Here is a 26,706-nt window from a genome sequence, read left to right as displayed (position 1 = left end):
AAATTAGGCACAGAGGTGCGGCTTTCATTCCATGATGCCTATATTAAACCTCCTTGTTTTGAGCAGTCTATTTATTACCTTATTATAAGTGGAGTCCACAATTACCATCAAATTTTCACAAAACTTCAAGAAAAATTATTCATAGTTTACCTTTAAATTGACAAAGACAACCTTGATTTACCCTTTAGGTTTAACCATTTCATATTTAAATAGATTAGTGTAAAAGTGAACTTAGGTTTCTGAAATTCTGTAATTCTTCAGTCTGTAATTTCTTGTAATAGTGTACCCCCAAGTTCCAGGATTCTTTCTGAAGGCCTTAGGTCCTCAGCACTACAGGTAGCCAGGATGTTTGGACCTGGGGAATAATTAGTCCTTTGATAATTGATAATTGGACACCAGCATCCTTTGCATATCTATAGAACAATAGCTGACCTTACTTTGAACCCGCATTACAATAGCGCATACTTACTTGAATTTTCAACAAGAGGAAGCAAGCCCCTGGCTTTCTTAGGCCCAATTTTAAACTTTATGAAATATTCTCTGGAACAAAATTCAAGTGTTAATCTTATTATGATGGTCAAAATATGACCAACCAGATCAAACAAATCTCAAGTTGCTGACCAAGGAGCTTTCATTCTTTGCCACGTTCAACTTGGTACTGCATTTACAAGATATCATTGCATGCATGGAAGGAGCATTCGAATAGAGCAGTTTTCATTTGATGAAAACACCCATGTGTGAACAGCCGTAATGGCTCTGTCGGCACAACTGTTGAACATGTCATGGGCAACTTGGACCCCATTCAAATGAAAAAATACAAGTGAGTTAAATGAGGAATCCGATTAAAGCTTTCTGTTGGATTAAAAAAATGCGTTCACATTTAATCGGATTAAACTCAAACTTGCGACCACGACCACCCCGAGTCGGGCACACGTCGTGCTTCCAAAATGTTGCCAGACTACCTCATAATTTTGAAGGATTTAGTGACATTGATATTATATATGATAACTGTTGAGAAATTGGCTGGCTTTTGATGCGTCGACAGTCAACAAGAACATGGCGCTTGTGAGGTCATACAGGTTGAACTGGGGGTAGAAATGCGCGGGGTGTGATTATACTCTACATTTAACTGTAGTACAAAATGTATATGTATATGTTGAAAAAGTTGCATGAATAGGAGAAACTACTACTAAAACGTTTGTTGCATACTTTTTTGCCGGTGTGTAGCACTCCTATCTTAGGCCCCGTTCATGATACAAAAAATGAAACGGTTCTATCGGTTACTATCGGTTAGGCCAGCTGAAACGGATAAGTTTTGTCATCATGGACGGTCCGAAACGGATCTGAAGCGATAGGAAACGGTTTGTTCGGAACCTCCTCGCGAGGTAGTATTGAAACGGTTTCTTCCTTATCCGGAATTGCGAATTTGTATCATGAACGCAAAAGCGGCGCGATCCGTTTTACATCCGGGCATGTGCGTTCATATTTGGTGGCGCCACGGGGGAAAAGTACAATTTTTAATCTGTCATTCGGGTGTTTCGGCCGTGTTTTCAATTGTAAAATTCGTTTTTATTATCGGGCCGCCACCTAGTCGAGTGAGGAGCCAGCAGTCCTGATATCGCAAGGGGAATGTGTCAGGAGATCCAGTGGAAATGTCATAGCATGGCATATATCGGGACCACAATGTTTTCAGAGGCATTTTCAATGTCATAACAGAACCCAGCTTCGAATACAGTAAGACATTGGTTCAATTTCGATAAAAGACCAACAATCTGACACAGAAGTACAAGTTTGGGCAAGATCACAACAACCTCAGGGGTCAGAGGTCGCATTTTCGTGCATTACCATGCCTTTTCAAGGAACTGAAACGGTTTGCAAGTTTGCATCGTGAACGCAAAATGCAAACCGTTTCCTGTCGTTTGCTGTCGGATTTCCAGGCCTAACCGATAGAACCGTTTCATTTTTAGTATCATGAACGGGACCTAAGTGTCATTGATTTAGATATGAATTATAAGGCCATTCCTGCAGAAATTCCTGCAGGAAACATTCTTCCTGCAGGAATTTACCTTTCTCCTGCAGGAATTTCTGCAGGAATGCCTGCAGCATTCCTGCAGGAAAAACGCTTCCTGCAGGAATTCCTGCAGGAAAAACGCTTCCTGCAGGAAATTCCTGCAGGAAGAAAATTTTCAAAATGAATATTCATGAAAGTTATTATCATATTTCACAACTGTGCATCATACTTGTCAATCATATGTAAAGACTTTGCACCAAGTGCTTTTATATTGAAAATATTAGCACATTTCAAAATGGGAAAAACGGAATTCCAATCTTAAGATGGAGCTTCTTAGAAGAACATTACCAAATTTAGGTTTATTGATATTGTAAGCAACGCAATACATGACAAACCCAGGCAGCTTAGCTGGTATTGAGTGCCAACACATACATACATTTACACTCTTCATAGAATACACATAATTAACTCAAATGGTTAAGTTAAACTTATACTTCAAATAAAACAAGATTAAGCCTAGAGACAAACCTTGAATAGAACACAGCTAACTAAGAAACAGACTGGAAACTATAGTATACAGTTTACTCTAAGCACAGAGAACTATTAAGTAACAGATTGGAAACAGTAAAGATTTGTCTGAATGGTTTAACTGCAAGAACCGTTACCAAACGGCCACGTTATGCTTCGGTCCCATTTCCAAACCGGGGCCTGGTCGGGGAGCTTTTGGAACGAGAGATAAAACATGACAGACATCAAAGCACAAAGAACGTTGACCCACTTGTTACAGTATCTGAAGACGCCCCTGATGTCCACCTCCCGTACTGCAGCGTTCACGATCGGTACGTCCACGTTCAGGGACCCGCGGCCGACCAAAACCACAACGCCACCGGACCTGGTAGCCTGGTAACAAGAGAAAACGTTTGAGACATCTTTTCATAGCAATGTGTACACAAGAGAAGCCAATTAGCAATAAGGACCTCACTTTGTGTGTTCACAAGAGTAACCAATCAGCACCAGGGGCGTCACTCGCTGTGTTCATTAGAACATCCAATCAGCAACAAGGAGATTACTTTGTGCATACGCAGATATTGCCAAATAGCACACGAACGTCACTTGGTGTGTCGAATCATAACGAAAGACATGACTTGGTGTTTGTATAAAATTAGCCAATCAATAACAACGAAATGCCTTGTTTTGTATGCACACAGAATAAGCCAATCAGCACCACGGACATAAGTTGGTCTGCATATAGGATTACCCAATCAGCACTACGTACGTCACTTGATGTGTGCACAAGAAAAACACTTGTGGCAATGACGTCATTTGGTATGTGCAAAAGGATAGCCAATCAGCACCAAGGACATCGTTTGGTGTGTACACAAATTACGTGCTTCGTTTTCTCTTCTTACAAGTTTTCTGTCTACAATACTCTTTAGTAGCCACCATAAATTCTATCCTTACTTATCTGTTCCTTTCTTTAATACGCATGTTTTTGTATGGTAGTTTTCTTTCAAACTTTATGGTGTATTTGTTTTGTTTCTGAAATACATGTGGTCGTATGGCTCAGTTGGAATTGTCTTTGATACGTAAACCAGAGGTTCTGGGTTCGAATCTGTTGGTGTGCCACCGATCTTGTGCCCTTGGGAAAGACACTTTCCTCACTTCAGTCAGGTAAAAATGATGACCTAGCCACAACTCGAGCACGTTAAAGAACCCATCGCACACATGGGTAGGGTTCCTTGTGAGTGGATCAAATAAATCTGTTCGGATATGCATCTTGTGCTGTTTAGTGATGCGTTACGCTATTAGGTGGCTTACCGGGCACGCAAAAAAAAAACAACCAAAAAAACACGTACATGTATCGCAGTGACGAAACTGCTGTCCACGCCGCTACACTCCAGAGACACGTCAGGCTGTCCTCTCATCTCAGCCGCTATCGTCTGCGCCAGGGCTTGGCTGTCATTGGTCGAGACCTTGATCACGTGGTCTGCGCCGTACTCCTTAGCAACGGCCAATCGGTAGTCGTCAATGTCTACAAGAGTAACAACAAAACTAAGTATGAAAGAGTTTATGATTGCAAGTAGAAAAAATATGAAGTTTCGTGGCTTTTAAAGATTTAAAAATAGGCTTTAAATCAAGTGTTTGAACCTCACAACGTTGACTACTTGGGGGGAGGGGGACTATATGGACAGTCATCATCTTTCCCAGGGACTACTTGGAGATAATTTAAATAATTCAGAACCAAAGGAATATATTCTATACTTAGCGACAGAACGCAGATCTCAAACACTAGTATCTATTGTTACAATGCCCCAAGCATATTGTTCGGTGTATCTTTTTCAGTAACTTAAACTGGCATATTTCTGTGAAATTGGGCACGTGAGCATGAAGAACATATGTTAAAGCGTTGGAAATCAAAAAGGTGTCTTCTTCAAAGTTCAATCTATTAGTTACCGTCACCTGAGTGCCCGAGGATACATACACTTCTGCCAAGCTAGCCCCATCTGGTCGTTCGGTGTCATTATATACCCAGTGAAAATTGACCCTCTCTCATTTTTAATGATATATTCAAAGCCTTCAAACCACTCTTTTCTTCTTTAAATGAAACAAAATCCGGGTATGTTGTAACGTTGAGCTCAAAACAGATCTGAGGATTCAGCTCAGTCTTAGTGATTTTTACGTGCCGCAGTATCTTTTTTGAAGGGTCGAACAGTTTAAAAGAAGTAACGTTACACCACTGTAAGTAGAAAGGTGCGCAAAATGTTGCAAAAATAGCTATAAACGTTAGGTAGTCAGTTAATTTGTTATGTACGCATTCTATTTTTCTTCTACAAAATCTTTCAACAGTCTGTCTTCATCGGTGTGGCATACAACTGTGTAAGCTAAATTTTTACTCTTATGAAGACAGCAAACAGATTATTTAGATGCTTGTATAGAACAAAACCAAAGTTGTGTACGTAAGAAAACTACATTCAATTGATTAACCGAGTCAATGGAACAATTTGTGATTGAGTATTTCCCTTTCTAGCTACTTACCCGTGATGGCGACAGAGCTAGCACCCCTAGTCTTGGCGACCAACAGACAGAGCAGTCCGATCGGACCCGCACCGAAAATCAGCACCTTACTCCCCACCTTCACCTCCCCTCTCTGACAGGTGTACACGGCCACGGACAGCGGCTCTAGCATGGCGCCTTCCTCAAAACTCACGTGATCTGGGAGTCTGCGAGAACATACAGAGAGTTAATATGTGACGTCATAGGGACACCAATATGGCGGCGGGTGAACATGCTATTTCCATTTCAGTGAACCAAATTTCATGCGTTTTTGGACATCTACAGATTTGCTGACTCTCTCATATGTTGACTCTCTCTTTGCTGACTCTCTCAACATGTATTAAGTGTGCATAGTTATGAAATTATAACATTCAGGAAGTTTGAAAACGACCCGTACGCGTACGCTTCATTGAGCTACAGTCTATTGAAATGCAAAGCAAGGACACCAATATGGCGTTCGGCACCTGTCTGATTCTGGGTTAAACTCGCTATAACCTTAAGATACTCGAAGGGGAAAAAACCTGAAAATTTGAAGATGAAAACACGTTTTCATGCGACTACCAATGGGAGCGTCCGCCATTTCGTCTCTTCTGCTTTTCTTCTATTTGTATTAAATTATATCATTATTGTATACTTGGCACGTATGCCAAATGCTTCCTTTACGGCATATGCTGGATACTAGATGCTTGTCGTTGTTTAGTTCTGTCACAGGCAATAGATTCTACGACATAAAAGTCGTCCGACCGGCCTACGACTAATGTGACCGCTCCGTTAATTAGGGAATGACTGACTTGTAGCAGAAATCGGCGGCGTGGTTGTACAGTTTGCACAGAGACCCGTGTACCGGCGGCGTGGCACAAAACTCCATGTCGGCGCACAGGTTATACCGCCCCTCCTTGCAGACTCTACAGGTCCTGCAGGGCACGCCGGGCTCAATGGCCACACGATCTCCTAAAAAACAACAAGACAAGAAAACATCAGTTTTAGGGCGATTATTACATTGTCTTATTTTCAGTTGTGTTTTTAACTGTGTGATGCTAGTTTATCATTATCCGCTGGGTAACCTATGTCCGCTGTTTTTAAAACATAGCCGTCATACGAAGGGTATGTATGGACATCCGATCAACGGACGGATATTTTCAAAAAATATGACAGTGTGAAAAAAAGAAAAGTCCATCGCTCTGACATTTCTAAAAGTTCTCAAAACAACGGATATAGGTTACATCGTGGATAAAGGTGAACGCCAGTGGGATACTCCAACGAACAGAACCCTTTGTTGTGAAATGAACCATTGTTTTGAGTATGGCCCATTCGCAAGTTTCACAGATAGTTCAGGTCTGAACCTGGAAGGTTCCTGTACCTGAATTTTCGATAACGGTACCCACTCAAACCTACGACCATTGCGGTCATGGGTCGTGAGTGAGTGAGTGAAAATGGTCACCTCAAACGCGACCTCTATCGGTCGGTTCTCTTGAAATTCGTCAGTAGCCATAGCTATGCTAAGAAACAGCAGTATCCCGTGAAACGAATTCTTTGTTTAGTCAACAACAATCCTAGTTCTAGAATGGCACCTACTCTGAACTTTGTCGTCACAACCATCGTCAGTTTGTTCTCGAAGTACACATTCGAATCTTCCTCCTAGCAACTAACGTTTCAAACATTTCGTAAGTAACAGCTATGTGCACTTGTTTTCCTGTTGAGGTGCCCAATGTTTAGCACGATGAATTGTTTCAAGCAGCCACCGAGCTACGATCTCCACTCATCCTCTTCCAACATTTGCCTGGCGGCTGGACGTACCAGAGCTTACGTTCACAAAGTCACCCTAGCGACTTGGGGTGGAATCACAGAGGGGAAATTTTCCACCACGTCCTTCTGGGATGCCACGGAAGTTGTCTTGAAAGACGTAAGAGGAAAAGACTTGAAGAGCTTCGTCAACCTTCTTGAAGACGGTTTAGTTCCAAGCCGACTTGGTAAACTCTTCCGACTTGCTGCCATAGCATCTGAACTTGGTATAACTGACGCTCTTGATAAACTATGCCAAGCCATAATTTTGAAGTTGAAACCTTCAAATTGTGTCAGGATAACCCAAGCTGCCCATTGGTTGGATCTCAAAGCTGTTGAAAAATCTGGGGAGGATTTTGTTATGAGGAATCGGCATGCAGTTTTGACTGCTTCCGCCGCCAAGAAGCTACTAGGCTCGCGTCACACCGTCCACTGTCCGCGGTGCCAGAAACGGGCTTCCACAGATCGACCCACCCCGTGCCAGATGAAGTTCATGAAGAAGAGGATGTTACGTCACTGGAGGAAAATTCAATCAAGTCCACGAGTCAATCAGAAGAGAGTGTTTGGTCTCAAGTTGCGGCCATGGCAACGGCGACAGGGACATGCCCTGCGGCGAGACTGGAGGAAACCGGCAACGAGATTCCGCCCAATGAAATTGTAGCATTTGTTATTTAATCACTTTATCTGAAATATAACTGTTATCAGAAGCGGGGAATTCAACGTGTGACCCGTCGCTTCAAAGATAGTGTTCTTTTCCGAGTGCCTATTGTTTGTCTTGGACGCTTCAAGTTCATTACGTTCTTCTATATGTTCAATATAAAATAGCTCTTTTCTCATATCCACGAAGTAAACCCTATGGATTTGTAATTATATGCAGAACCATTTTTAATGGTATGAAATGAAAATTGCAACTTAATGTAACGCTGATAAAAACGTACAAGTACGATCAAAAAGAAGTTATTTTATATTTAAGAGCTCAAAATGTTATGAAACAAACTTTAGTATCGAAATTATTCCCTTTATGACAACAAAACGGCATATTGAGCCAAATGATAATGGAATAATATATATATAACAAAGATGTTCTAAAACACACCGTCGCGTAGCAACGCCCAATGGAAAATTCAAAATACAACCGTAGTTCGGTTCGTTTATGTTCTGTATATTCGAAAGAATTATAAAGAACATTCAACATACTAGCATCTGCTTGACCGAATGACGTCTTTGTTTTTCTGTCGCATCGTCTCATGTTCACAACGATGTCTTTAAGGCGATCTTTATCTAGATCCTCGCATCCTCGGATGAGAATTATGGTCGGAGGAAAATACTTCAAGATTCGGAAGGACTTGGTCGTCTTCTTCCAGAGAAAACTCGCCGACGAAGACATCAGGGACTACTTCAAGAAAATCAAGGCGAAAGATTTTCGTCGCTATCTTCGAGCGGTCGAAAAAGATGTTTATCCAACCAAACCTCGCAGAATGATGCGTTTAGCGATGGTCGCAAAAGGTCTAAAATCTTCCGACGTATATGACACACTTGTCCAGCGAGTTTTACAGTCTCTGAAGATAGAAAACTGCTTGGACTTGGCAAGGCTAGCCCATTTTCTAGACGTACCAGAAATCGAGCACGCGGCGGTAGATTTCGCTCTCACGCACAGGGAAGAGGTTTTGAATGGAGCCCCTGCTGTTAAAAAGGGGACACCCCGTAGGATAACTCATTGCTGGAGGTGTAGGTGGAAGTACAACCAGTGGAAGTCTTCGGAAAGCTCCACGCCTTGTGAACTGGAGTTTATCTTGGAGAGCGGAATCGGACTACTGGAGGACCTATGGGGTGGTCAGGTGAAGAAACGATTGATACTTTTATAAAATTTAACAGTAAATCATAGCCAAAAGACGACGGATACTCTTATAAGATTTAACAGTAAATCAGAGCCAAAAGACTATGACAAATTTTTTCATACTTCCAACCAAGTCGGATTGCCTACAAAACAAGTATGGGACAAATTCAAACCCCAAATCTCAACCTCCGTTTTGTTTTGAAATTGCTTCGATTGGACATACACGAGTGGATGGCATTCAGCACTACGGACAGATCCTAGTCCTTTTCGTGCTCAGATCGTTCAGCAGGCGTACATGGAAAAGTTCTATCAGATTTTCTGTTTGTATCTGTATCTGTATCCATATAGCCCATATATAACCTCCCTTCTGCGTAACATGCACACCGGCGTGTAGCAATAGACATAGTTCAGTACCAAGGACAGTTACTACGATACTAAACGTTACAAACCCTATAACGTTAGGTACCCACGTATTTCGGTGCGCCGTTTCTATGGGACCTTGGAGTCAAAGTTTGGATGTAACAGGAAGAAACCATGCATCTTTGCTCTCTTTACCGTCTGCAGTACAGTACCAGTGGATTCCGCTTGGGGAAGGCAGCGGTGATGGGAGCAGGAGACTGCCCGGGGTGGTCGTCAGTAGTGCCGAGCGGTGCCCAGGCAAAGGCCCGTCGGGACGTACGTCGAGAAGTCTTCTTAAACACTGTACTACGCGCAAGGACCTTCCCGATGACGATTGTGCCAAAACGTATGGTCTTTTCACATGGGATTCCATATCTTCCCCATGGAGCGCTTTGAGTGGAATATCAGTATATATCACAAACTTCGTTTTTATGCATAAAACATTTTTATTAGGGGTGGGTATACCGGTGCACATAGTCATGTACAGGTATGGTTCAGGTCCAGAGGATCAGGTTGCAGTCCTGTCCTGGACCTTATTGTTTGTGAAAGCTTATGAATACTAAATGGTTATACTCAAAACAATGGTCAATTTCGCTACTGAAAGGAATCTGTTTGTTGGAGTATCCTATCTTCATGTAAACAACGCTAATTGCCTCTGTTAACTTAGACCAAGTTTGTCTGTAGAAACCTAGCTGACCCTATTTCGCTCTTGTTATTTTCTTGGACCGGTAAACCTATCAAAACGTGATTGTCTGCCGCCGTGGTGACGGTATAATCCGTTCATTTTCTAATCGGTACAAAATGCGATTTGCTGATTTCTTCAGGTCCGGTTTTTCCTGACCGGTCCAGCAAGAAAAAAATCGGTTTTGAACCCCTGTACATATATATATGTCAGGGTAGAATCTGCGATTCTACCAGATCGCAGTCTCTACCCTGACATATACATGTATTATGTGGATCTAATGATTCAATTCGAGGATTATTTGCCAACGAAATAACGAGGATAATCACATCGTTTTATAGAAGTAGCGCTAGCGACGATGGTCTTACGGTCTTATAACACAGCAAATCCATTTTGTAATTGTTTAAACATGTATATATTGTAAATGATTTCTTTGACGACAGAATGCACTGTACGAGTTGGTTGAACACATTGCCCATTTTGACCAAGTCAGCTTCTATGTAGCTATAAATTTTCTTTACTCGCAACGGAAATGTTCATAACAGCGCATTTTGTATCATAATACGTATTCCGAAGTGTATAAGTTGAAAAATGATGTTCACACGTCCTCCGTATTTTTAACGGTTGCTTGTATCACAGAAAATGTGTTGATCTCTTCTTATGTACTGACTACGTATATACTTCACGCTACGTTCAATTCAAATGGAAAACAATTAGCTTTTCATACATCTTCCATTTTCTTATGTTGCTTGCATGATGAGGAAATATGGTGACCTCTTCGTATATACTTCATATATACTTTGCGCTATGTTAAAGTGAAAAAAAAACAATAAGGCTGCAGTACGCGTACCTTTCGCTAGGTGCGTGACTCCTGCTCCCACTGCCACCACAGTGCCGCTGGACTCGTGTCCCATCACCATAGGTTCCTCCAGCACAAACCGGCCACACTTCCCGTGCGTCCAATACTTCACATCCGAACCGCAAATCCCAACGGAACACATGGCTATCTGAACCTCTGAAAATTGATTGATTGGTTTATTGGATGGATGGATGGATGGATAGATGGATGGATGGATGGATGGATGGATGGATGGATGGATGGATGGATGGATGGATGGATGAATGGATGAATGAATGAATGAATGAATGGATGGATGGATGGATGGATGAATAAATGGATGGATGAACGAATGGATAAACTTTATTGATCGATAGTGGATACAATACTAGTAGTCCCTATAGCACATTCTCAGTAGTGACCTCTGGCCTCCTGACCAAATGATCTGTTGATCATGACCTGCATGGACCGGATTATGGATTATGATTTTGATTTGTCTGCCGTCTTTCATGTTTTATTTGTACTTATATGTTCCGTTGTGTATATCTATTTATTCTCTCTGTAATATGTTTTTATTTCATTGTAAGTGTACCTGGGCCCTATTGAAAATCAGTTTGTCAAAACTGAATCGGCTACTCAGGCGTCTTAAGATATCAATAAACAATGAATTGAATAAATAAATAAATGTAGTTTGATTCCAGTGTCGGATATAAAGTATTACCATTTTTTCTATAATGAATTCTAACAACACATGGATTTTCATGCTGAAAATGCTATTCTGTCCTAAATTTAGAAATACCAAATACATTTATATTTACTTTGCAGACATATGATTGATAGGGGATGCCCTTGCGGCCACTTTACATACTGCAACAAACAGCACCATTACGTCAGTGAACAGGTCAATCCCCTCAAGGAGAATTGGAAGGTGAATTTCAGAAATTAAACAGCACGGTAAAATGACTAGGTTTCTGGGTTTTCTTATCTAATTTCAATGGGTGATACAGAATGCAATGGTTAACAGCCTACCCCGAGAAACCTCTATTTTTCATTACCCACTAATTTTCGTGCATTGTTACCCTTTACTATTTTTACGCTTCGTATAAAACGTGTTTATACTGAACACGAAAATGGTTGCCTGTTAACATGTCGTACAAAACATTGAAATATATATATATTTTTGTTATTGTTGGAAATTTTCCACACTTGAAATGATATACGTCAATACTCTAAAGCATCCACGTGTAGTTGTTTTGGCCGCATTGTGTAGCGTTACCTTATACGGTCATATGAATGAAACGTGACGTAATGTAACCTTTGACCGTAAAAAAAGATAAAACGTTATTTTGCTGGCACATCAGATTGTGGTATACCTACCGTTTTCACCAGGTAATTTGATATCACGGTGTTCCTAATAGAAAGAAAGCAAATTAAATGTTTGACTTGAAACAATAGGAAAATGCCTGAACTTGAAGACAACATCGTTGAATGAACTAGAAAACGTAGTAAAATCCGTTTAACAAAAATAACAATCAACGTTATAACGTAAGGCAGTTTATAGCCTATCATATATTCCTCACACGAACTCCATACATTTGTTTTCGCTTTAAGTGGCGTCTCTCTTTCTTTTTGGTCCTAGATCCTGTACCAACCAATACATTAGAACCCATTACTGATTATAATTGGACGTCGACCTGGATACGCCTTTACACTAGATCACCGTGTACTGCAATGTCACCTTGAATTCGCATGGTGGACCTCTATAACATTGATTACGTAATCTGTACTGTTGTCAGCATATATATGAACCGTTAGAAGTCCCCACTTACCAGTCTCAGGTCGTCCTTTGCGTAGAGAACAGCGGACAAGTTTGACTCCGCCGCCATTTTTGGACCGTTTTACTAGCACACAGCTAGTGACACTTGATAAGAAAGACCTTTGTACCCAGTCAAGCTAAATAAAAGGACCGGGGTTACAGTGTCCGTTTATTCATGAATCCATTCATTGAAAGCAAAATGAGATAAAGAATCATTAGACTAAAGAATATATCAGATTTTAACATGAAGATGGACTCAAATAGATCGCAATTGACATGAGTAGTAAAATAATATATATTCATTGTTTACTAGGAAAGCAATTTAGGGCGGTAAAATTTCGCCCCAGTTAAATGGCGGTACTTTAAATGTCCCAGACAATGAGTCCAAGTCAATACCGCTGTCGGTCGCAATGATTAGAAATTCTACCTTATCTCTGCAGCGTTTTTGTGACGTTTCACCAAAAGGAAATGTTATTTAGGGGTTAAAGATTTCTATTTTTCTTCGGTAATATCATTTTTTTTTAGCTTTCTCCCAAGGGGACACGCCCCCCTGCTCGTGGTATATTCCCCTTTCCCGGCATGCCGCGCGGCACATTATCCATTCGGTCAGGAGACACAAAATGTCGGATCCCGCCCTGCTTGCAGGAAAGCAGGTCTATTTTTCCTGAATTTCCGCCCGTTTCTGACCTATCCTGCGCCAAAAAAACACATCAGGTAAGAGAATACGATTCTAGGAATATTTTGAGGTAAAGATTGTGCCCGTGGCGTGCTTAAGGAGGTTTGAATTCAAGGACAAAGGGTGATGTTGATATTTTCGTGCTTTCTCCTTTTCATCATGGTGTCGTCTGTTTTTCCTCAGCCGTGTAGGTAGGATTCCACCCACGGCGAAACTCTTCTTATCTCTCCCGTCCAGGCTTGCCTGCTCCAATTTTCCGGTGGCTCAGGTTTTAACCGTGGGACGTTTCTCTGTCGTTTTTCAGTCATGTTTTCGGTGAGAATTGTGACTGCGGACCACTACCAGGCGGTTCCTGTCCGAGGTTTGGACGTCTGTTATTCCGACTTTCGCGGGGCTGAATCCAAAAAGGTCCCGGTGGTTCGGATCTTCGGGGCGACCCCGGGAGGTAAGTCATTATTTTTAAATCTCATAACCCTCTTGACCAGTCTAGGGATACGTTAGATACCTTATTGAATAGTGTATGTGAGTTTGGGGTGATTTTTTTATCTTCTTTTGCGCGCGAAAGCATCACAAACGACAGCTGTGCCCGCATATACTCCTAAAACCTCAACAACACACAAATTTTGTACAAATAAGGCATTACTAATGGCGCAGGCCTTGCACACTGTGACCACGCTAGTTTTTTTTTTTACGGCCAGATATCAAAACCACATGCACCCATGTAACCCTATACCGGTCATAGCTTTGTTTATTTTGCTACGAACGAAACCAGAAATCCCTTTGTTGTAAACTGACCCAAGCCTTGGTCCCTTTGAACTCAGTAAAAACAAAATGAATGGACTTAAAAATATTAAGAATCTTACATTATTTAGTAGGAGGATTTTTGTACTTTAATCCAAATTCAAGGATAATCTTGCCACCTGTCAAGAATATCTCAAGGGATATATCATATTGTGATGATTAACTGAGCTGGAGTCCTGATGATTTAAATCACCCAAGCTTTTAAGTAGCTATAATGGTTTTGTTTAAATGTTGTAAAATTAGTCATGTTGAGCAAAATAGATTGGACAATGTAAAAACATTTGTTGAAGTTGTTTCATTCTGAACAAAAGAGTTGGCTTCAAACTAATACTTTGATACTTTTATATTGCAAAATGTCAACTTTCAAGACATGAAAGTTGAAATATGAAAGTGTAAGGTCCCCAGCTTAGAATTTAATACAAAAATATGTGACATTTAACCATTTTAGCAGCTGTTTTAAGTACAGTATATTTCACAGACACTTTCTTGTGATTGACTCAAGTTTCATTCAGCAGTTGTCTTTTATAATTGTTGTTTGATTCAAAACATGAGATTAGGGACCATGATATTGTTCAAAACAACAAAAGTACACATTATTTGGTTTGTTTTTTGACAGAATATTTTTTTCATTACTTGTGCTGTCTAACTTGCACCTATTCGTTGATAGCATAAAAATTAAGTGAATTCTAATTTGCATATCAATATAAGATCATTGTACCCATTATTGTCGGTAGACTTCCATGGATTAGGATTTGGTAATCTCTTCGGTAAACCAATTGGTTTTATTTGCTTCTAAGTTCTAAATGAAGTTACAGTACATGTAGATCTAGGGTCTACCTTGTTGATACCATCTCTGATAATTAACAGCTTAATCATTTGAGTACAGGTCCCAAAAATAAAATGCAGATATTCCAAGATATTACAAAAGTGTACAAAAATTTCTACAAAACAATTGCATTAATGGGAACAGGCATTGGGGGGAGTTTCCTGCATTTTTGTTCTTTATGCCATAGTTTATTTCATTACAGTTTACATCTCAAATATACTTTCTAAGCCCTTGTGGACTATAAATACTAACTCGAAATTATAGTCTGTTATAAGATTGACCCACAGTGCATGAAAACAGGTCATATGGCATGGGGTTGGAACTAATTTACCCAAAAGCTAACCTATAATAAATCAAAGCGGTTGAATGCTTATTCTGGCATTATCAGAACAATCTGTTTTAATTCAGACATCTGGAATGCTGTTTGTTCTTTGCTAACTAAACATCGTTCACCTGGCATTTTTTGCAAATCAGGTAGAAATGTGTTCTAAAGATTAATTTTTTAGACAGGTTCCTAGGTGTGTATCTAGGTAAGTATATTTGTCTACCTTTATCAGAAGCTCCTAAAGATGTGGACCCATTTTGGAGCGTCCTGATAACCCACATAATATAACCCCTGGGACACCCTGCCCCTCCCTTAGGGACCACATGGTAAGGTCTGGAACAAATCTGTGGAAGGAACCATTGAGATTTTCTGGGAGATAAAGGAATTTGAATGGAATTCAGATGCAAGTGGAGATTTCGCAGTCTGTAAAATTTCTGCTTCCTCACTACTGTACTGATCAATGGTTGAAAATAGAATTGAAATCATTTTGTTTCATTTAAATCTATGTCATACATTTTAATGTTAATACCTTCAGGGGCAACAGAGGTCATTCTGAAAACCATTGGTCATTTTCCCTTCACCACTAGTATTTTGTGTTTATGTGAGATAAGAGATACAGTCTACAGATATCATTCATAATGTGAGGTAGATATTTATGCTGATATCAGCATAATATACCATAGAAAGGTTTCATCTAGCAGTTATTAAAGTTGTTAGCAAACATCTGTATCTAATTCTGATATGAGTCCATATCTTTTATGTATTCATGCTCATTTGCTTGGGATACACGAAATAGACAGTAATGCCATGCTCCGGTAGTATTCCCTATCATACATTGTAACTTCTCCAGAGACTATTAATGTAGAGCCAGGGCACTTAAAAAAATTCGACTTCACCAATCCGTCATTGCGAGTAACTGGTACCGAAGCACTTTGAAATTTTATGTGGTACACTAGCTATGATTTGGTGAAAAATACCTGTTAGTCCAAATTGTTTTCTCGCATATTGAAAGGTTTAGACCTGGCCTGTAGCATGTTTTCTGTTACATGTATTTTTAAAAATGGCAAGTAGAATTGTAAAAATAAACTTAAAAGTTTATTTTTACAATTCTACTTGCCATTTTCCTTTTGTGATGCTTATTAATGTTGTCAATATGTGTCTACTACTGAAGTGTCATACTTCTCTGAGATGTTTAGTAAGAACAAGAAGTGTGCCATCAGGGTTTAGATAGCTATGGCAATCAAAATTGGATACGACGAATCTTGGATAAAAGAAACTACATTAGCTTTTGTTTTTGTGGAAAAACAACAACAACAGGGAACTGTTGCTTAGCATGTGGGATAGATTATGACATGAAATTTTATCTGGACGTTACCTACATCATGATGATTACCCATAGGAGTTTTCAGTATTTAGGAATGGTGTATTTGGTGTTGCGCTTAATTGAAAGATTATAGTGAGGGTGTTGTCACAGTTACTAATTACTAGTCAGGTTGGCTTTGTAAACTCACCTGTAAGATAAGCTCTATGTTCTCCTGGCATTTTTTTCTTTCAAATTCTAAAGGAAAGTGTCACCAACCTTTAACATATGTTGATTTTGCAAATCCTTTTTTTTTCCGTATTAGAATAGAACCAACAGTTTTGTCTGCCTGCCATTTTGGCCCCATTGGAAGCTATTACTGTAATCCTTTGTTCTGTTTGCACCCTGGTCTGTTGCCATTTGTTTGGATGTCTGGGCGATCTTACAGAATTGAGATTAATCACACAGGTACACAGTCATGCCACATGTTTCCTGTTGTGTTCATACAAAACATTTAAGCCCTGAAAAGAAAGATGTACATTTATATTAAGGTACATTTCTATATAGTGAAACTGAGTCCTGTCATATAGTACCAACCATAATATACTATGAGGTTTGGACTTTGGAGTGTCACCATTTCTAGTAAATTCTACATTTTGCTTTGTACTTGACACATGATCCATCATAGAAATGCTATCAAATAAACGGAAAGAGATGGATAGTGCTGATGACACCCATGATCAGTCAGGGATGTCATATCCTATCTTGTCCCTGCAACAGTGCTGATAGCCGGAAATGCAAACGGCTTAAGATCAATATAGAAAAATGTATTTCTTAAAGTTTAACTTTGTTAAGTTTGTAGTCCAATGGTCTCAGCCCATTGCTTATGCATTACTTTTCTGCTGAATCACTCTTGAAATTGCACTGTTTTTACTCTGGAATTCTTTTTTTTTTAAAGAGGCTTGTAAATTTGGATTTTTCCTTGTTACTCAAAAGTCAAATGCAATAAAGCTGTTGAGATATTATTGTTTGAATACCATATGATCTGAAATTTCACGTTTAACTATTGCCTGGAAAATTTTCTTAATTTCACAGTCTTCTTTTTAATCTTCTCAAAGTTAGTGATTTTAAGTATAGGCATTTATAGCATATGAGGCTTTTGATATAAGATTTATATCTTAATCAACTCAGAAATCAAGAGTGCTAATGAAAATTAATCCACATGGCTACATAACTAGCTGTCAGTATATTGTGAAAGGATAACAATTTAGAATATGCTTTAATATTCCAGTTGCATGTAACCTAAATATGACAGACTTCTTTAGAGCTGGAATTCTGCCTGGGGTCTTTGACCCCTCTACCTGCTACCTTCTGGGAACAGTTGATTAGATACTGGAGGGTTGCCAGCTTCTTGCAGACCTTTTAGGGAGAGATTGGCCATGTTTTCAGCTCCTTTGTTAGCTCTTGGTCATGTATGTTGCATGAACCCTGATGGGGTCTTCAAAGCTTCGTATTTCTACTTCATCTCAGATGTTAGAAACGTCGTGCCATGCTCAAATGAGGGTTTCCAGACAGAAACAAATCAAGATTTGGTACAAACACCTTTAATTTTAAAGTCTTTTTCGCTCTTTATTTTATGTTGATCTGAAAGAAATTGGGCAGACAATTTTTTTTACATTAATGTGTGTATAAAAAATATAACTGTGATTCAACATAGATGATTGTATTTTGTTATTCAGCCCTAAAAACTTGATGTAAACACAGCAGTGAATTTTGTCTTCTTGCTGTGACCAAATATAACATTACTCTCCACACAAAGATGACGGATGATTTTACATCAACTTAATTACTGTAACTGAATCCCAATGTAAATTAACTGTGACATTCATGAAAATTGACAGTCATGTTTACCTGACAAGCAGAGAAAATTCGATAACCGTTTATGAAGATATGAGTCTGACATTTCTCTGTTTATAACTCCATTATATAGTTACAACAAACTGTTGTCAATTTGTTGTCTTGCAAAGATATGAAAACAAAAGAAAATATTTTGCGTATTTTAGATGCCGTTGCTACCCCCCAAACACTGATTTTGGTGTTAATGGAATGTCCGTCACAAGATCACCCAGGTTCTCTTGTTGCAACTTGGCTCTCCATCTGTACAGCATACACAACCACCTAATGTGACCTTGATGTATGTACAAGAAGCCCCATGGTTGTGTATTGGCTCGGCTCTAGAAGCCCGGGGGCCTGACGTTGATTACAGAGGATTGCTCAGGTCCTATACTAAAATTCCATTTGACTCGCGGCAGGGCTGGGGTTTGAATATTCAGCCCTGTACTGTACTGTGTGCATGATGTATGAGGCAGCATCCCATCCCTATTGGGACCAGCAGGTGCATGTAAAATAGCAAATTACATGGCGAAGTCATCACCATCCCTACACACTCAGGCCCAGTTTAGCCAGGACTGAAATCATTACTAAACGGAGAAGCTGCATATCTCGTCTCACTAACAGTTTTTCTACAGGTTTGACATATCATATGCATTAATACTGCGAGATGAAGTGAAAATGTGCATTATATTTAATCTAGCACATGTAATTTGGTACCATCTCAACCTTCTAAGGTTGCTGTTTGTCACTAAATTTGTATTATTGTGGGGTTCAAGCCTTAAGGAGAAGGTTTAAATGTGGTACACATAATAATATTTATCTGCGATATTATTACCTGCATGTATGCAGGTATGGTTTTGATGCTGGTGGAAACTTTTCGGTAGCCGGGGATGTAGGGCGCTGTATCTCGTGAACGGATGGTGCGAGCACGACGATTTTTGGTACGTGGGTTGGGGGTGGTAGCCTGACACTCAGGTGTGATTTTGGGCCTCCTGGCGCTTGACCTTGACATTGAAGGTGGCATTTTTGGTGTTTTGGGGGCACTTTTGGCGCTGTGTGTCCGGAACGATACGCGCGATTGCAACGATTTTTGGTGCATGGGTGGGGGGTTGTTGCCTGTTGCCTAGGATTGACTTTGGGCCTTGTCGCGTTTGAACTTGACCCGGCAGGTCGAATTTTGTGTCCGGGAGGGGTGTTTCCGGAGTTATATCTTCTGAACGGCTGGTGCTGGCGCGATGATATTTGGCACATGTGTCGGCGGTGGCTGAATAATGCTCAATTTTGATTTTGGCGCCCTTGGTGCTTGAACTTGACATTTTAGGTTACCTTTTGTGCGGGCACGGGGCGTGCGCTGTATCTCCGGAACGCAAGGTGCCATTGTGTTGCCATTTGGTACGTGAGTTGTTTGTGGTGTCCTGGTGGTCAGGTTTGATTTTGGGCCTCCTAGTGCTTGAACTTGATACTGTATAGGTTGACCCTGTTTTAGTGTGGTTGGGGCATCCTCCCAATATCTGCTTGGTTTTAAAAACAGATTATGGTTGGGTGTAGAACCATCATCTGGCCTGGGCCACCTTCAATGTATCAGGTTACTTAGTGGCACTGACAGTTTGCCAGATGACGGGAGTGTGCCAGATTATATATCTGTTGGTCAGGTATAATTGGAGTTTGCTTATTACCTCCATGAAAAAATGGAGGTATAGTTTTGAGTGTGTCTGTGTGTGTGTGTGTGTGTGTGTGTGTCTGTGTGTCCGCATATTTGTGAACATCATAACTTGAGAAACTATTGATGGACTACGATGATATTTGGTATGTGAATAGGGGTTGGGAAGACAAAGGTCAAGGCCAATTTTGGGCCCCCTGGTGTGTGACCTTGGTACTGCAGCGCAATGTCCGGTTTTGCTATCTCGGTGTTCTGAACATGCTATGGTCAAGATTTTTAAGTATTAGATAGCTCTTGTGCTCAGGAAAAAATGACATAAGTTTGGGCCCCCTAGCGTCTAGTTTTGGGATAGCAGGGGTATTTTTGTCAAAAACTTCTGACGAGGATAACTCAAGAAGGGAACAACGGATTTTCATGATTTTTGGTATGTAGGTACCTTAGACAATGTTGTACAAGATAAAGTACTAATTATGCAAAATAGGAGTACATTTGCATAATTAATGAGAATATTCTATCATAGCAGTTTTTTCAATATATCTCTTGTCCCGTCCGTGATATGGTCGTGACATTTGGATGGTAGATAGCTTTTAGCGTCATGACAAAGTGGGGCAAGTTTCAGTCCCCTAACATTTAATTGTGGAACTGCAGGGGCGTTTTTGTCAAGACACTCCAAAGAGGATAACTGCAGAAAGGAACGGCGGATTGCCTGCATTTTACGTATGCAGTTAGCTTAGGCAAAGATGTTCATAATGATATGCATTTTATGCAAATAAGGACTTAATTTGCATAATTAATGAGGAAATTATATAATTCCATTGTTTGCAATAACTGGACTTCGATAAATGTAACACTTGTTAATCATAATCGGTGGAATATATGCAGATATCAAATATGCAAATGAGGAACTTATTTGCATAATTTATGCAGAAATTGCAAAACAACTTAATGATTAATGATTTGAATTGGGAATTTTACTTGTGACATGTGTACTGTACATTATTCAATGATGAACAACACCATGCATAAATCATGGTAATGTTAAGTCATTTGCATGAAATTAACAAAAGCTCTAAATATTCATGGAGGTATGAGGTCGCCGAACTCTAGTTACTCTTTGTGGTGTTTCTAGAGCTGTATAGTACTGAGTTTTAAGTTCCGGTACAAGTTCCTTTACCCTGTTGGCAATCATGGTTGAACTTGAACTTAAACAGAAGAAGATGCAATTTTCTAATGTGGAGGAGAACTGTATAGAGTGTGGGCATAAGAGAAAGGTATGTGTATGATTTGTCCTGTGTTTCTTTTTGTTTCTTTGGTAATGCCATTTCCATACTGTATACAGGTAATTTGTAGTTTTGGGCTAGTCATATTCGCTTGGTTTTTGGGCCTGCTTAATCTATGGTACAGGCAGGGTTAAGTGGTGGAGGCTTAGCTTTGTTCTGTTTTGAATTCAGTATCGTTTGTTGCATTTTGTCGCGGCAAATATATGATGAAATTCCCCTTCTAAGCAACTGCTCATTGGTTTGTGGGGATGTTTGCTGGGTGTTTGCTTTGACTACAACAGCTTCTGAACTTTTCAAAGCTTCCATTGCCAGCAGCTTGCCATCTATAAATGGTATTGACAAGGACATTTTTCATAGTAAATTATGCTGTTAAATTTGGCTTAGATACTACAGGAGATTTAGGTTTGGGTTGGATGGATTGAATGAAAATATCATACCACCCTGGGGACTAACTGTTGCTGCTGCATGGGGGCTACCACTATTCATGTTGTCTAATGTCTATGGAACTACAGATAAAAGTATCATTGGTCAAATTATGCGAGTAACATTCCGATGTCAAGTGAATAACACCCCAGAAATAAATCTTTAATGAATATCATTGGAAGAACACAAACCAAGGAGACTTAGCAGCTGCATTAGGTCAGTACATTGAAATAGGAAGATATTAGTATATCATGTGACAGAGTAACTACATGTGCATGGGCCATCTGAGACAAAAAAAGGTAGCGTCTCAACAACTTCAAAGTACTGTGGTTGGTTACAAACTTAAGAAATCCAAAATAAGTAATGTTCATCCCTGTCCAAACTTACAAATTCAGAAAATGGAATTTCAGAGTCAGACTTTTGCATGGTGCACAACCAACACAGTAAAAAGCTCATTTTTCCAACCACGTACCACAGACAAAAAGGCAAAAATACACAATAGGTCTACAGAAACCCAATACATTTCATGCAGGCCTGAGGTCTACGAACTCTTGTTGTACTAGAATTTAGTGTTTGGACCTGATGTTCTGTATTCCTTAGGCCCACTTTACATTACGTTTTTCGCGTTAGCGGGACTGGCGTTAGCGGGACTGCGTTAACGGGAGCCCCGTGTAAAGAGAGTTCCCGTTAACGTAGCCCCGCTAACGCCAAATTTTCTCCCGTCCACTCCGAAGCGTACGGCCGTAGGCTCAGCGGGAGTCCCCGTGAACGCCAAACTGCGTATAAAGAGAACACGTCGGGCTCGCGTTAGCGGGAGTCAGGGTTTAGACGTTTAGCATAAAGCGCGCGCTTATTAGCATATTGCGCGAAAATGGTAGGTACAGATTTGCAAAACATTGGAGGAAAATTGCCAGCAGCGATCATGTTCATAACGCTGGGTAAGAATACAGTGATAAGAAAACAGTCTTCCGATAGTTACTTTTTTTATATACTAGTAGAATGAATGTCAACCCAAAAATCAACCCGAACTACGCAGAAAAAATAGTTTTCACGGCCTGCCTTTTCCGTAATGGCCACCTACGCAGGCTCTTACGTCAATCGGGTCTGCAGTCAACCTTCAAAGCAGGCGGGATGTCAGCGAAAAATAGTCTCATTCTCACATTTTTGGACGACCTATTTTTGCACAATTTTCGTGGAAGACCTTTAAAAAAATATACAAGTTCGATTCCGAATAATTTCTCCTGCAATACATCGTTACGTTGTACCGAAACCAGAAGCCGCTATCTCTGCAAATTTTGTATAAAGTAATCCCATTACGCGTCTCCGATTGGCCGTTGCTATGACAGGGGTGGCCGTTGCTATGACATTGGTGGGGAAATTCCCGCTACATGAACTGCTGGCAGCTTGAGTTTTTACGTACGAGGTAGTTATTATACCTGCAGGAATTATGCGTATATCACGGTTATTTCAGTACGTAGCCATAATTTAGCAGGTCATCACTGAAAGAAAGGGATCTTCTATCAAACAGTACGCTTTGAAAGGGTTTTTAAGTGCTTTTTTATCGAAAATTTTGTGGTCGAAGTTACCGGAAGTGTCAGCGAAACAACAAGGTAGGCAGGGACTTGTATTTCTCATGCAAGTCACGTATTTGAATTTTCAATCACTTGGTAGCGGTACGCAAACAAAAAATTTACGGTTGTTCAATATAACAACGTGCAGCTAAAAAAAAACTGCGATCTTAACGGGTAGAATTTCACCAAGATTTTACAATCCACCGCGCGCCGCGGGTGTCCTGTCAGATTTCCGGGCGGTGTATCTAAAGAGGTGCCGATAGCGGCGTCCCGATAACGGGGAATTTACCGCTAACGCGAAAAGCGTAATGTAAAGTGGGCCTTAGTGTGGTACACTTTGAATTGTCATTGTAACCTGTGACTGTTAATTGGTTTCATGGCAGTTACATTGAAGAAAATAAATTTTTGTGTGAATGCATTTTATGTCTAAGCATGTAGACCCATTGACATCATTTTATATTAGGAGTGTGTAGTACCTGATCATGTAATATCGTCAGCTACCTGGGGACATTTTACAAGGCTCCCACCTTCTTTCCATGTTCTAAGCACTGCCAATGTTGAGCCTCGTATAATTCCTCCAGTAAAGTGGTCTCCCTTATCACCCCACGCACATCTGTGGACTCTTCAGATCTCCCCCTTTCATCTTTATTTGCAACATTGAGTAGCTCTCCGCATGAAACTAAGCTGTTAACCTCTGTATCTGATGTGGCGGTTTTCGCTACAGGTAATAATAATTTTACTTGGTAGAGAAAATGTGTCAACTGCTCAAAAGCATATACAATATGATTAATTTGTTACTGTAGGCATATGTTATTACTAGACACAAGGTGTGTAATATTTCTTTGCAAGATTTTTTTCTAAAAAGATAACTGTTTAATATTTTTCAAATTCTCTTTGGTGTATTTTGTTGTCATTATGTTATATACAGCTGTGCAGGGCCTGTGACAGTTTGCTGTAATTGATTACTGGGTAGAACTGATGAGAAAAATAACCCTTGGTGGTCAAGACAGATCAATATCTATCTAACGTTTATTTCTGCTCCAAATCCAATTGTCGTTAGCGTATTACAATGTAAAAAGAGTTTTTTGTGATCAAACAACGTGAATTTTTTTAAAATATTATTTTGATCATCGGACGTCTTACTAACTATTAAAGTAGCAATTTTTTAAATCTAGCTTTAATCTTGCTATTACTTGGTATTTGAATCCCTGGTATGTTTGTCAAATATTCACATATTCTCATACTATATGTCATAGTGCTTTCAGATAAAGACACTGCTATTTGATGAAACGTGATGAAAGAGTCTGTATACATGGGGTTGTGTTAGTTTTAACATGTCAACTTGTCGAGTCAACTTAATTGCACAACGATTGCATCAGGTACAATGTATGGCAAGTAACATGTATTACTATCAACTACAAACTATCTACATCAGTATACTGATCTAATATAATAGAAAATAGTATATTTCTCATTGTGAAAGCACTACTTCTGTGTGTACTGACTGGTCAGCAATTCTGATGCCACCTATTATTTCTGCATGAATTTTCATTTGGGCATTTTTAGCACCACCAAGGGTATATCACCTTTACTACTGTGACCTCATCAGTGGGCAGCCATTTCATGAGGCTGTGAAATGAGGTGCCAGGCATGGGTCAGTACACACAGAAGTAGAGATCTACAGAAATGGAGAGAGAAATGCTGCCTAGAATTTACTACAAACATAATTAGTTTACCAAAGTAGTATGGTCAAGCTGCACACACATCCAGAAAAAAAGAGGTTGCAATCATGGTAAAAATTGTTTTTTAAAGAAAAGTTATGGGGGATTCTGTAAAAAGAAAAAAGGAGGAAAATTAGATTAAAAGAAATCTCACTTTTACTTCTTAATCCCTTATAGTTATATGCAGGGTTTTTTTCATGGCAATCTGAATCATTGTGGAGCTCATCTTGTTAATTTGCCATATGTAATAAAATATGAAGCCTAGGAAAGAACATTTTCATCAGTTTTGTGTCATGAAGTTCGGATTTTTATGACTGACGTCTGACAATCAAATTTCTGTCCTTGGATGGAAGGACGGGTCCCGGAGACAGCCCTGCTTGTATGTCTATTTTTTTCTTTACCATTTAACATTGTAAGATGATGTTTTTAATCTTTTGTATACACATTAATGTTTTCAGAAATATCTCTATCTTGCAGCAAAGCGTTTAACATTTTGGTGTGATATTATTATTAGTGTATTACGCAAATAATTTAATTCAGTCAGTTTTTCCAGCTAAGAAAGGCCATTTTCCCTATATCAGACAGTGCCATAATTATCTTTCACTCCAAATCTTCGTCTACATAACTACCTCATGCACACTTGTCTTTTGTCATCTATTAAACGTACCACTCCCACCGTCCCAATGTCAGAATGACGCTGACATATAAGCCTGTACTCTACAGCAGGTGGTTAATGAATGCTCAGCTTCCTTCTGTGCCTGTCATGTGTATGGAATGAAAGGGTAATGAACAGCGTCCCCAGGGTTAGGGCCAAGCTTTTCCGAGTTGTCATAGGGACAGGCGTGATGGATATGCAATAGAAGGTGGTTGGGATATGTACAGATAGGAACAGTATGAAATCATTATGCATTTATGGTAGTCGGGTCTGTTATCTTGTCAGCAAAAATGGCAAAAATACTGTAAAAGCTGTCCTTTTCGGAGGTAACCAACTTCATGGTGTAGGGAATGGTTTTTGTGCCATTTTAGGTTTGTGACTGGTAAAATTTTGCTGCATAATATTAATAGTTGCATTGGAAATGAATATTGGTAATGTCATGAATTTCTGGTGGATAGGTCACTGTAATTGGTCATTTTTTATTCATTTTCTTTCAATATTTGTAATACATGTAACAATTACAATGTTAACTGTTCAGGCACAAATGTGTTAGTATCAGGGCCCCAAAATTGCCATTTCTTTCAGCTGTTTTTCACTTAGTAGAAAATACATAGATTTTTAGACTCGGTCTTGCTAAATCTTATGTAACCCTAGTGTATAGACAGATTTGTCATCTGTAAAGTCTTTATATCACATATCACTGACATAACAGAGGCTTGTCGGTATCTAACTTATGAATTTCGACCATCAAAAAATCAGATTTAAAGACCACCTGCTATGATTGCCTGTTGTTTAGAGAGAGATGGATAGACACATTATTAATTACCCCTCATCTATTTTGAATAGGGATCATTCATATTGGATGATGTTGTTTTTTTACATGCCAATCATTGCTTTGTGCCATTTGATGTGCTGTTTGCTTCTGTGCAAAATATTTTCAACATTTTTTATCAACTTGGGTTCAACTCAAAATACTAATGATAGGATTTGATTGAAAATACTTTTAGACTTTATTATTTAAATGTACATTTATTAGTCTGACATTATTTCACATTGAATGTTGGTCATGTGCCTTTCATATGCCAAAGTTATTCAATATTAATACGGTACATGTAATATTAGTGTCTTAGTCTTACATTTTTGTAGACATGTTTCT

The 26,706-nt window shown here is 39.6% G+C and overlaps 3 protein-coding genes across 3 annotated transcripts in view; 2 read left to right on the top strand and 1 right to left on the bottom strand.

Annotated features, from left to right (window-relative positions):
* The window catches only part of LOC118422748 (sorbitol dehydrogenase-like), a 19,063-nt gene extending 6,520 nt beyond the window's left edge, over positions 1-12,543 (bottom strand). Inside the window, exons 1-7 of the mRNA XM_035830493.1 lie at positions 12,433-12,543; positions 11,981-12,014; positions 10,616-10,780; positions 5,857-6,016; positions 5,048-5,232; positions 3,868-4,043; positions 2,790-2,911 (exon numbers count right to left, since the gene is read on the bottom strand). Coding sequence (XP_035686386.1) covers positions 2,790-2,911; positions 3,868-4,043; positions 5,048-5,232; positions 5,857-6,016; positions 10,616-10,780; positions 11,981-12,014; positions 12,433-12,489 — 899 coding nt within the window. The 5' untranslated portion in view covers positions 12,490-12,543. The remainder of the gene's footprint in view (positions 1-2,789; positions 2,912-3,867; positions 4,044-5,047; positions 5,233-5,856; positions 6,017-10,615; positions 10,781-11,980; positions 12,015-12,432) is intronic.
* LOC118422749 lies at positions 8,076-10,579 on the top strand. The gene is made up of 2 exons (XM_035830494.1): positions 8,076-8,685; positions 9,249-10,579. Exons 1-2 carry the CDS (start codon positions 8,095-8,097, stop codon positions 9,477-9,479), a joined length of 822 nt encoding a protein of 273 aa, XP_035686387.1. The 5' UTR covers positions 8,076-8,094; the 3' UTR covers positions 9,480-10,579.
* A 436-nt stretch (positions 12,544-12,979) lies between the features above and the next one.
* LOC118422750 (DNA polymerase zeta catalytic subunit-like) overlaps positions 12,980-26,706 on the top strand; it is a 48,162-nt gene continuing 34,435 nt past the window's right edge. The window contains exons 1-2 of the mRNA XM_035830495.1: positions 12,980-13,133; positions 13,400-13,540. Of these exons, the coding sequence (XP_035686388.1) occupies positions 13,402-13,540 (139 nt within the window). The 5' untranslated portion in view covers positions 12,980-13,133; positions 13,400-13,401. The remainder of the gene's footprint in view (positions 13,134-13,399; positions 13,541-26,706) is intronic.

This window comes from Branchiostoma floridae, chromosome 9 (genome assembly GCF_000003815.2).
Source record: "Branchiostoma floridae strain S238N-H82 chromosome 9, Bfl_VNyyK, whole genome shotgun sequence".
Taxonomy (NCBI): Eukaryota; Metazoa; Chordata; class Leptocardii; order Amphioxiformes; family Branchiostomatidae; genus Branchiostoma; species Branchiostoma floridae.
Note: the sequence above shows the minus strand (reverse complement) of the source record. Positions and strands in the feature narration are given on the sequence as shown.